The sequence below is a fragment of the Pelodiscus sinensis genome, chromosome Z, assembly GCF_052426305.1.
Source record: "Pelodiscus sinensis isolate ZL-2025 chromosome Z, ASM5242630v1, whole genome shotgun sequence".
NCBI classification, from domain to species: Eukaryota; Metazoa; Chordata; order Testudines; family Trionychidae; genus Pelodiscus; species Pelodiscus sinensis.
The window spans coordinates 35,464,497-35,476,852 of record NC_143085.1 but is presented as its reverse complement, the minus strand read 5'-3'; the positions used below and the strand labels follow the sequence as shown (position 1 = coordinate 35,476,852).

General features: G+C 52.8%; 1 protein-coding gene across 1 annotated transcript in view; it reads left to right on the top strand.

Annotated features, from left to right (window-relative positions):
* TRPV4 (transient receptor potential cation channel subfamily V member 4) overlaps positions 1-6,913 on the top strand; it is a 47,150-nt gene extending 40,237 nt beyond the window's left edge. The window contains exons 13-16 of the mRNA XM_075898842.2: positions 502-818; positions 1,786-1,913; positions 3,218-3,339; positions 3,763-6,913. Of these exons, the coding sequence (XP_075754957.1) occupies positions 502-818; positions 1,786-1,913; positions 3,218-3,339; positions 3,763-3,923 (728 nt within the window). The 3' untranslated portion in view covers positions 3,924-6,913. The remainder of the gene's footprint in view (positions 1-501; positions 819-1,785; positions 1,914-3,217; positions 3,340-3,762) is intronic.
* The last annotated feature ends 5,443 nt before the right edge of the window (positions 6,914-12,356 follow it).

The following is a 12,356-nucleotide window of genomic DNA, read 5'->3' as shown; positions in this document are numbered from 1 at the left end:
GCGGAAAGGGGAACGTTGGAAGGCATAATGCTCTGCTGAGTTAACTGGGGCCCAAGCTAAAGGGAACTCGCTGCGCATTGGCTGCTTTCCCTTGGCAACCCTTCGAAGCTCTCACGGCCAATGGGCTGAGTGCCGCGGGGTTGGGGGAGGAATCTTCCCAGGGTTTATGGCTCACATGTCTGCAACGGAAGCTGAAGGGAAATGGATCGTGTGCCAGCGGACATAAGCCTCAGCACAGTGTGGCTGGGCGCTGGTGTGGGTTCTTCATGTGCCCGAGCCTGACCCTCGGCTTTCGGAGCTTCCCTCTTCCACTGGGAGATGGGGGGAGCTCTGGTCTGGACGGGGATGAAGGAATGGCTCTGCCTGGCCCTCCCTGCCCCCGGTTTGTGCAACTCCTGGCAAGGCGGCTCTGCGCAGCATAACGAGTCATCCAGAGAGGTGGTGATTCTGCGTCTTCCCTTGGACCCTCATCCCTCTCCTTCCCCCTTCTCCCTGGCCAAGCTCTGGTCTCGCTCCTGAACCCCTGTGCCAGCGCCGAGGCCTGCAACAGAGACCTGTCCAACTGCACGGTGCCTGCCTACCCATCCTGCCGGGACAGCAAGACCTTCAGCAAATTCCTGCTGGATCTCTTCAAGCTCACCATCGGCATGGGCGACCTGGAGATGATCGAGAACGCCAAGTACCCCGGCGTCTTCATCATCCTGCTGGTCACCTACATCATCCTCACCTTCGTGCTGCTCCTCAACATGTTGATCGCTCTGATGGGGGAGACGGTGGGGCAGGTCTCCAAGGAGAGCAAGCACATATGGAAGCTACAGGTAATGTCTCTGCCAGGCCTTGGCTGCTGGGGACACTCTGAATGCAGGGGGCCCTCTGAGGCCATGTTATGTGGCTCACAGACTGGCCTCCTTCATGCTGACTGCACACCCCATCCCAGGAGGCATGGGAAAGAATGGCCATTTCTGGGATGCACTCGGTGCCTATGGAGCACCTAGTGCAGGTCTTGGAGATGGGGAACGGGAGCAGTAAGGCCTTAAGCCCTCTGAGCTGCTGGCAGCTGCATTGGGTTTCAATTCCCAGGCTGAGATCCACTGCTCTGAGCCGCCCAAGCTGATGATAGCCTGCCCATTATGCCCTACTGAGGGTCCAAAGCCTGGGACACTAGGCCTACGCCACAGTGTGTCAGCCCCTTCATTCACAGCAGACACCTACGGGTAGAAGCACAGGGGGAATCCGTGGTACCACATCCTCTTCTTCTGCTGAGGGACTGGACAGGGTCCCATCTGCCCCACAACCACCCCGTTAGCCAGAGCAGGAGAGTGGCAGAGGCCTGTGTTCTGCTCTTTGCAATCTACATTGGGGTGTCCCCCATGATGGAGCCACCTGGGAAGAAGGGACACGCCTGCCCCACATGTGCCCTTTCGACTGGTTTCATCGGAGTCACACATGGGTATCGAGAGGCAGGACCAGCCTGTGCTGGAGAACCTGAGAAGGCGCTGAGCGAGCTGAAAGGGGCAGCCCCCCAGGTTGGGCGTGGCGGTGGGGAGTTCGGCGTGATTACTGGAGCCATTGCAGGGAACTCAGGAAGTGGCTAAACAGGGATGTGAAGCTGTGGAGGTTGCCCAGGGTCCCTTCCTACAGAGCATGGTGGGTCTTAGGCCCAGCAGGGTCTCAGCCTGAGGCACATCCGAGGAGCGTGTGAGCCACAGTCTCCCAGGGCATTCGGGGCCCACTCCCATTGGGTTCCATGCTGGCTGACGGGCCTTCCTGCTCCTCCCTGTGCAGTGGGCCACCACTATCCTGGACATCGAGAGGTCCTTCCCAGTGTTTGTGAGGAAAGCCTTCCGCTCGGGGGAGATGGTCACCGTGGGGAAGGGCACTGATGGCACGCCGGACCGGAGATGGTGTTTCAGGTAAGTGGGGGGGAGTGGGAGTGGGGAATCAGGTGACCAGTAGCCCAGAAGACTACAAGCCCTTTGGCCTGGCCAGGTGCCTTACACTGAGGCTCAGACCCAAGTGCCCTGGGACTCCCCATCCCACCAACAGCCATAAACAAACCGAGCTCTGGGGCTGGTTACCCTCCATCCTGGATTCCCCCCTCACAGCCTCCCCCACCTCCTAGCCCCAAACCTGCAGTGAGCTGATGGGCTGTTAAATGTGGGTACAATGAAGGGTGGGTAATGAAGGCACAAGGCAGGCTCAGCATCCAGTGGGGACCAGCCAGTGGTATTTGTGCATTCCAGTAAATACGAAGGACAAACTTTCACTCCCAGAATTTCCGGGAGTGTCTCTATTGAATCGTAATTAGGCCTTGTTAGAGCCTAGGCATCTGAAGTAACTCAGAGCCAGGCAAAGGGGCCTGTCAGTCTCTGGTGAGCTGAACCTTTGGTTGTGGATGATGTGGCAATGCCGCAGCTCAGCTGTCAGTATGGGGGGCTGTACCATGACACAGGTGCCTCTGGCCAAGCGTGACCTGGGGGACCTGGAGGGAAGTCACTAATCTGCAGCAAAAGCCAGGGCCTGACTTGTCCACACTTGTCTGCCAGTGGCACTACCGAGTGTCCCCAGCCTGGTTTGCCCTGCCACGCCGCATGGAAAGCCCGTCACAGAGGGGCCTGCCCTGGTGCTTTGGGTGAACCCTGGGGCTGGGGCAAGGGGCTGCAGCAGGAGGAGCTGGGGTGCCCACTGGTGCTAAATGAGTTGTGACAGCTCTGAGCTGTGGCTGGGGACTCATGCAGCCAGTTCACTGGCAATGGCATGTGCCTGGTGCTCACGGGGGAGTGGAGACAGCTGGCTCCAGGGATTCCCGGCTTTGGCCGCACACAGCCCCTCTCCCATTGGCAGGTCCCATTTGCTGGGCGCTGTCTGAGCCCTGCCATTGCTAACGTGGCTGCCATAGCATCGGCTGCTCTGTGCCTCAGAGGGATGCTCCCAGGGGGCTGCTCCCATTCCTGCGGCCTCTCCCAGTGCAGGAGCCAGCAGCCAGCATGGGAGAGAAACACAATGTTGGAGTCTCCTGCTGGCCGTTGCACAGACCCACTGTCCAGGGGCGCTCCCTTGTTTCCTGTTGCCCAGATACAGAGGCAATGGGCCCACCGAAGAGCCGAAGTAGGGCAGGCTGGAACCCAGTGGAATTCCCACGGCAAGGGGCGGGGCTGGGTTCATTTTCACCCCCACTCCTATTCCGTGCCCTAGAGGTGCCTCCGTTCCCCCACAGGGTCGACGAGGTGAACTGGTCACACTGGAACCAGAATCTGGGCATCATCAATGAGGATCCAGGCAAGAATGACACCTACCAGTATTACGGCTTCTCCCAAACAGTGGGCCGGCTGCGCAGAGGTGAGTGATAGGGCAGGGGGACTGTGGCTTTGGGGGAGGGACCTGGTTTTTTGGGGGGGGGTTGCCCTTTGGTGACACATTTGGGATCTCTTGGGACTTAGGGAGTCTGTGTGTGTTCCTGCTTTGGGCCCTTTGGGAGCCTCAGCGGGCCGATCGCCAAGCAGGTGGTGTTGATGAATAGGGATATGGGTGTAGGAGCTGGCCGTTTTTCTGAGATGGGTGCACAGTGTTGCGGTGATGTGATGCATTCTGCTAAAGCTGCATCACTGCAGTGAGTGAGGAAGCCAGCGTAAGAGCAAGGGCAGGGAGAGATGAGGGCTGTGGGTGGGGAGGGGACCAGCCCACGGGGGTTCACTCCAGAGAGGAGTTGCTGTGCAAGGGAAGAGCTGGAAAGCTCCCACTCAATGGACTCTCCTCATACAGCGGATCGCTGGTCGAGCGTGGTGCCCCGGGTGGTGGAGCTGAATAAGAGCTCGCAGCCAGAGGAAGTGGTGGTCCCGTTGGAGAACATGGGGCTGTCCCACATGCATGACCGGAAGCCAGGGCATCCCTCAGGCTGGCGGAAGGAGGACTCCCACATCTAATAGCAGGGTCAGGCGCGAAGAGAGGAGAAGCTAATGCTGGCCCTGCCCTCTGCCTTGTGGGGCAGCTGACGTACATAACACAGGCACAAACCATCCAGCAACGGCGCTTCTGAAACAGCCTCCCTCCTGCCAGCAGCTGGAGCCCCCTGCTCTCTCCAGGCATCCTGCGCATGGCCCTTAGGTCTAAACGTGCTCTTCCAGCAGGGCCCTGCCTGCCTGAGCCAGCAGTGGTGAAATCATCATTTGGCTGTTGTTATTTCCAAGCACTGAGCCCCTGGCACCAAAGCCTTTGAGCTTGAACGTTGAGGAGAGCTGAGCAAGGCTGGGACGCCGACCACCCCTTCACCAAGCAGCGTCTCATCTGTCTCCTGGGCCGCAGTGGGCTCCAGTCAAGTCTGGCTAACAAGAAGCCAAGGACCTCGAGAGATGGGGCAACCCTCGCCTCCCCCGCAGGGAGCGGGCCCAGGCACTGCGGGCTCTTGGGCAGGGAGGAGGTAGGCCAGGTATGCAGTAGAGAGAATAGGGGTTTGTGGGGAATGTCCCTGAGAGTCTCACGAGGCAGCATCCAACTCTGCCACCTCCAAACACCTTGGAGGGCCCAAGCCCTGCGCCTGTCCTGCAGTGGCTGGATTGTGTGCGCTGCTGGAGAGCCCACCTAGAGCTGAGATGCCATGTCACTGCCTGAGCACCATGCCTGGAGCTGCCGTGGGCACGGACTCCGCTAGCTGGGCAGCAGCCAGTCGCTCGGAATACAGAGCATGTCAATGAGAGCCCTGGGCGCGCCCAAGCCCTCAGTGGGACCTGCCCAGTATCCCCTGAGGAGCCAACACTTGTGCCTAGCGAGTGTCGCCAGTGAGCGTGCTGTGCACACGGGACCTTGCTCCCAGCACTGTGACAGGCGAAGCTCCGGGAGCGCTGGCATGTGCATGAACTTCCCCAACCATTGCACGCTTTCCCCACTCTTGGGAGCTGGGCAAGGGGGCACCATTGTCCAGCCAAGAGACAGGAAATCTGTCCACACTTCCTCCTCGCTTTGCTTTCTGAAAGCGTCAGAAAACCTGCCCCCGTGGGCACCCCTGCAAAGCCGAAGCACATGCCCTGCCCACAGGGTGCCCTGTGGCACCTCCTGGGGCCAGGCTTAGTGCAGATCCCCTGTCACTTTCCTAGCCAGCCTTCTCAGGAGTGGCTGGAGATCGAACATGGGTAAGATCCACAGCTAAGGACCCAGTCTGGCCCCTCCACAAGCTGGGGGAGAGGCTAGAAATCAACCGGCCTACCCTGCATGTTCTCCAAGTCTTAGAGCAGCCTGTTTGCTGGCTTCCTGCAGAGGCTGCTTTCATCATAATATGGGCTCTCTGCAGAGAAGGCCTGGACAGAGGGACAAGTCTCCTTTTCAGGCAGCTCCTCCTGCTCTGTGTTAATGGTCCAGCACCCTTTTTTCCGGCATAAAGCATGCCAACAGATGGAGGTTTTATGACCTGGTTGCAGTTAGCTGAGGAATGGCCCCTGCCACCATATTTCAGCCTGTGAGATGCTCGCTGGCTCTGCCCTGTTCCAGTTGTGCCTACAACGTGCTCTGTGTCATTCACACTCTGTGACTGGTCACCTGTGGTATGTCTAGACTACATGCCTATTTTAATGAAGCCAGGGATATTTAAATCCCCACTTCATTGATTATGTCGGGTAGTCTAATTTACATGCCTCTGCTGGCAGAGGCATGTAGTCTAGACATACCCCTGGTTAGTGTTGTCTTCAAGTCATCATTGTCAAGTGCAAGTCGAGTCTCAAGTCACTACAGTTCAAGTCTCAAGTCGAGTCTCGAGTCCCTAAAGTCACTTTTGAGTCAAGTCCCAAGTCGAGTCTCAAGTCTTAATTTAAAAAATGTCAAGTCACTTTTGTACAAGCCATCAATATCGGCATTTTCGGACAATTTTTTCACCGAGTCAGTTTGACAAAAGTAGCAAGTCTCAGGTCGAGTCTCAAGTCACAAACAATGAACCCGAGTTGAGTCTTAGGGTGAGTCACCTAGGTGACTTAAGTCGGACTCGTGTTCAAGTCGGGGACTCGAGTCAACAACTCTGCCCCTGGTGTTGTGCCTGCTCACTGGCCAGTGGGCTCCCAGGCCCACAGTGAAACCTTTCAAGTTGGTCCTTGAATGTTCCGGGTGTGAATGCCTGTGCAAATTCATGCCACACACAGTCAGCATGCAAATCTACCTGTGCACAAGCACTGGTGTCTCGTGTCGTCTCTTTGGAGGTGCTTGGGACCCAGCTGTCACTTGTGAGAATGTTCACAAGGTGTCAATCAGGGGAGGGAGTGGACAAGCAAAGCACAATCCTGGGGTTTCCTCGAACGAATGTTTGTAGCTGCCATTTGCCAGCCTTTGTCTTCTCTGCTGGAGACTCGGGCCACTGAAGCTGGGGCTCCCTTCTACCAACCTGTGGGGTATTGTATCCCATTCCAAACCCTGTCTGGTAAAACCACAGGCAGTAGCAAGGGAGAAGGCCTGGTTGCACCTTTCCTTTCCCCTGCCAATGCAGGGCTGCTCCTTTCTGGCTCAGGGATTTTTCATCCTTATTGTGAACGTCTCCTGTGAGGCGTTCTTTGAGACATTATTCTCCAGAGAAGCTCCTCTCACCTTGCCTAGGCACATCTCCAGCCTTAACAAGAGACGGAGGAGAGTCAATAAGCCACCAGAACTTCTAGAGGAGCGGAAAAGCTAGTATTCTGCAGTGCTGGCTTTCTAGCTGGTGAGACCCACCTAACTTGAGAGTAGTTCCTCCAGGGAATGATAAAGAAGCACAGCCATCTCTCTAGCTAGTGAGAGATGATGGTACCATCCCCTAGAAGGGATAGTTCACTCCTATGAAGGAGAGCAAGAGCAATGAGAATATTATCCATTATACCCCCAACAGGCCAGTGGTGGTGCCATACAAATTTTTGCACAAGATTTATACAACTATTTATTTAGTAATAAAACCCAAACCATGCCCTCTGCCTCTGTCTTTTATTTGCTGATCCAGCTCTGAGAACATGAGACTGTGTGTGTACCAGGTTCCCTGGTGTGAGAGGCAGAAACCTACTGAATAACAAATTCTAAGGGTCAATGCGACATCCAAGAGATGCAAAAACAATGAGTCCTGTGGCACCTTCGAGACTAACAGATTTATTACGGCACAACCTAGCAAATCTGTTCATCTCTAAGATGCCACAGGACTCCTCATTGTTTTTGCAGTTACAGACTAACACAGCTCCCTCTCTCAGACTTTTTGTCTAAGAGATACCAGCCCAGGTTCCTCTCCATAGCCAGTGAGCCTATTGTTTGTATCTGCTCACAGTGAATGGGAGGTGATGGTTTAGAAGCCAAGAATCCCTTTTGCAAGCCAATCACTATCCACGTGTGGCCAAGTGGCTGGAAGTGGGCTACAACTTCCATGATGTTGGCTCCCACTCATCTTTAATACGCAGCAGAAGAAAGCAGGTTCCGTCCTGCAGTGCACTACTTGCTGCAGATAGCTTGATGCTGGAGCAGTGCATGCTGGGACTTGTAGTCTGCATAGGCCATACTGCCATATTAAAGATGAAGGGGGAAACTCAGACTGTGCATTGTGGCCCTCAAAGTAGCAATGACAGACAGCTCCTGCTGCTCTGAGGGTTTTGCATATTGGCTTCTTGTCACAGACTCATCTCTTTGGGCACTTCCATAGAATGGATTCTACTTGTGCAATTTCATGGGATCTCAGTGTGAGGGGACAGCTTATTCCATTCCAGCATTCATGGGCCTTTTGCTAGCACAGATACAGTGCTCTGTACAGCACACTTGCTTTACAGTGTGTGTCAGCTGTACCTGATATTTATATTATATATCCAATATATTAAATATCAAATATTCCTTTGAGGTGGTAAAGCACATGATTAACCCACTCCTGTGAAGCTTTCCTCCTCTTGAATAAGGTGTCAAAAACAAGCCAAAAAGATCTTTCTTTCTTTCTTTCTTTCTTTCTTTCTTTCTTTCTTTCTTTCTTTCTTTCTTTCTTTCTTTCTTTCTTTCTTTCTTTCTTTCTTTCTTTCTTTCTTTCTTTCTTTCTTTCTTTCTTTCAAAAAACTGGGGAGGGTGGTGCAAATTTCTGAAAGCCAAGAAAAATAGTCCATTTGAATGTGTCCCCAGGAAAATAGCCTTAACGTTGTTCATAGGACTAGAGCCGTGCCCTCGTCTGACGAATGCGCAGGAGAGACCCTGCAGACTGTGGCATACAAAGGGAAGCAGGAGAGCTTGGGGTTTAGAAATGGCACAATAAGAATGCAGCACAAGAGACCATCTAGGCCACGACCCGTGTTAAATCCGCTCAGGAGCACCCAGGGCATTTGGTGTCTGCCTCATTCTCTTCATTTACTAGATTAGAAGCACCGTAGGTCAGAGACTGTCTCTTCTCCTGCATCTTGTGTGCTACTGAGCATGCCCCCAGCAATCCACAAATCATGCTCATGCTAAGGGGCAGGTTTGCGACCGACAAATACAGTTGCAGACAGGATCACTGGAGCTCCTGTTTCCTGCTGAGACATGGGCATTTAGGGGTCTGTGGTTCACACTGTCACTGCCAGAGAAGAACACAGACCTGCTATGTGCCAGGGAAATGCCCAGCTCATGCCTTGGCAGGCAAAGTCCTTGCAGTTTGGCATTAGTGATACTTTTCCATGGGATGCAATGTTGAACCAGATGCTGTCCCTGGCCAAGTGCTTTCTGATCCTGCTGGCTCTCTTGACCGCGTTAAGGGCCTAATGTTGCAGGGAAGACTCAGGCACCTCGCTGATCTCCTCTGCACATAGGACTGGGCCTTAGTGTTTTCAGCATAAACATCCTTCCTCACAGCCTCTCTTCTCCCGGGCTGTGCCCCGACGTTACACTTCTGTCGCTAGGCCACCACCATCTGCCGGGCCCATGATGTCATACTGCTGCAGCAGGAGGAGGAGGAGCAGGGCTGGCTTGCGAAAATGGCACTCTGGGCAAACTTGTCTTTTGGTGCCCCTGACTCCTGTGGGCCCAGCACCGCCCATTACCCCTGGCACCCATGGCTCCCCAACTCCTGCACCCCCATCCTGTGTCCCTTTTACCACTAGCCCCTGCATTGTGCTCCCAACCTTTGCACAGTGTCCCCTTTAGTGTCCCCTGAATAGAACAGGGCAATTAGCGTGTCATCCCCGTGTCATCTAGTCCCAGGTTTTGGCAGTCAGAGAATTAGGAATAATCAGACCATGGGCCTGTCCCTAACCACCCTCATAGCATAGATGGATCTGTCCTTGATGGATGCATCTAATTCTTTTTTTAATCCCAGTTCTACTTTTGGCCTTCACAAGATCCCCTGGCACAAGTTCCACAGATTGACGGAACCTTGTGTGAAAAGGTTCCTGCTTCTCTTTGTTTTAAGAACATTAGAATGGCCATATTGGCTCAGGCCAGAGGTCCAGCCAGTCCAGTATCCTGTCTTCCGGGGGTGACCAATGCCAGATGCTTCAAAGGGAGTGAACATAAGTAACAATACCAATCCCCCGTTATCCAGTCCCTGTATCTAGTAGTCAGAGGCTTATAGACACCCACCGATTAACTTCATTGGGTAACTAATGGCTCCTAATATTCTCTTAGCTTTTTTGCCTGCCATACACATTGAGTGAGAGTTTTCAGAGCACTCACCTCTGTGATGCCAAGATCTCTCTTTTATTTTATTTTTCCAGTGGCAAACAAGCCCTGCTTTGCTGAGCCCCCTGATATGGGAGAACGATTTGCTTCCAACAGAGTAGCCTTGTCGCTTGTATTTCCTCCCACCCTCCATGGTGCTAGCCATGCCAGGAGGCCCAGGAATCCTTGTTACCTTGATTTGCTCAGATTGAGGATTAGGCAGAAGAGCATGTGTGTGAGAGAGGGTGGATTTAATGCCAGTCCCTGGCTATCTTAGCTCAAGGGTTGGGGGGAAACAGGGTTAAAATCTACTAAACTAAATGATGTCTGCTTTACTGGGGGAGCAGGAAATGGTGTTGAGGTTTGCTGGGTGGCTCAAAGATGTGGTGGGGTCACGTCCTGCCTGGCCCAGGGCTGCTTGGGCTCAGATCAGCTGGCGCCCTGAATTGGGATGAGAATTTCAGGGTTTTAAAATTGGGTTTGAGGACATTGTCAGAGGAGTAGAGTCAACAAGAAATGTCACCACCTTCCTCCCATGGGCTCAATCCTGAACAATGGGCATTTTGCCATTAGCTGGATGGGCAGCAGCATCAAGCACAAGATGAGCAAATACTCAGCAATAAACCCGAATGGTTATTGAATCTTTTGCACTATTGAAAGGCTCTCTCCAGGCCATAAGTGGATGAGTATTTCCCCGTGCCAGCTACCTTGCTGACCTAGCATTGGGGGCTTTTCTTCCCCATGAGTTATAAATTGTGTTACATGGGTGAAACGTGCTCACAAACTCATTAAAGTTTATTGACACGGCAATTTAGACTCTTCCATTCAAGCAGGAGTCCGGGAGTCTGATGGTAAAGGGTGCCCTGGGTTACAGCCTGCAGCACAGAGTGATGCTGTTGATGGATATTTTAATTAAAAGTGCGCCATGTGTGGAGAGGAAAATAACCCCTTTCCTCATGCTGCACTCCCTGCTGCACAGCAGCGTTATAATGAACATGATGTGCTGATTGAGTGTGTTCCGCAGGAGGATCTCAAAGCACCGGCAAGAGGGCGCAAACTCTTTAGGTAGCCTGAGTGCTAGGCTGCAGGTCTCTCTCACACACATGTGGCCATGCACATGCACACTGTGCCAAGAGACCCAGTCTCCACCCGCAAGTTCCCTGTCATCAGCTGGTCATGCAGCCCTGGCAACACAAACCCTTGAGTCCCCCAGTGCTGTAGCTTGGTCTGGGCTCATGGCTCAGCCACACTTCCCTCCAGCACCACTGCTAGATGGAGCTTTGTGTTCATAGAAGGCAACAATGCATAGAATACTAGAACATTAGAACTGGAAGAGATCTTGAGAGGTCATCAGCTCCAGTCCCCTGCCCTCACGGCAGGACCAAGCACCATCTAGACCATCCCTGACGGGTGTCTGTCTAGTCTGCTCTTAAATATTTCCAGAGATGGAGATTCCACAACCGCCCTAGGCAATTTATTCCTGTGTTTAACCACCCTGACAGTTAGGAACTTTTTCCTAATGTCCAACCTAAACCTCCCTTACTGCAATTTAAGCCCATTGCTTCTTGTTCTATCCTCAGAGGCCAAGAAGAACAATTTTTCTTTCTCCTCCTTGTAACACCCTTTTAGATACTTGGAAACTACTATCAGGTGCCCTTTCAGTCTTCTCTTTTCTAAACTACACAACCCCAGTTCTTTCAGCCTTCCCTCATCGCTCATGTTTTCTGGACTTTTTTTCATTTTTGTTGCTCTTTTTTGGACCGTCTCCAGTTTTTCCACATCTTTCTTGAAATGTGGCGCCCAGAACTGGACATCATAATCCAACTGAGGCCTAACCAGCGCAGAGTAGAGCGGAAGAATGACTTCTTGTGTCTTGCTCACAACACTCCTATTAAGGCATGTTTGCTTTTTTTGCAAAAGTGTCATACTGTTGAATCATATTTTGCTTGTGGGCTACAATGACCCCGTAGATCTCTTTCTTCAGTCCTCCTTCCTAGACAGTTGCTTCCCATTCAGTATGTGTGAAACTGATAGTTCCTTCCTAAGTGGAGTATTTTTCATTTGTCCTTATTAAATGTCATCCTATTTACCTTGGACCATTTCTCCAGTTTGTCCAGATCATTTTGAATTATGGCCCTATCCCCCAAAGTAGGGATGTAATAGTGTAGTCGATTAACCGATTAACTGATAAGCAAAAGCATATAGGTTAATGCTATAAATTACACACATTTCCCCCCTCAACAATACATTTTTAGCAGGCTGGCCAGCAGCCTGGCTCAGTCTTGGCTCACGCTGGGTCCAGGACCTACCCCTGCTGCAGCTCTGCATTTAAAGTGTTTCAGGAGCCAGGCAGGCAGGAAGCCTGGCTCATTTCCAGCTCGTGCTGAGTCCTGGAGCTCAGAACCCCCCTCCCAGAACAGGGGCTGCTGCCACCCTGTGCTGCTGTCTCTGTATCAGAGACAACAGCACAGGACGACAGGCAGCCGGTCCGCAAGGGGGCTGGTTTTTAAACTGGCTCCCCTCACAGTCCAGCTCTCACCTGGCACCCCATGCTGCTGCCTCTGATACAGAGGCAGCAGCATGGAGTGGCTGGGGGCTCCTTGGGAGTGGGGTCAGAGTACACTGGCTGCCTCACCCCTGGGGACTAACCGATAAGAATTCATTAAGTTAATCAACTATTCAATTAATTGATATTTAACATCCCTACTCCAAAGCCCTTGCAACCTCTCCCAGCTTGGTGTCATCTAAATCATTGATGA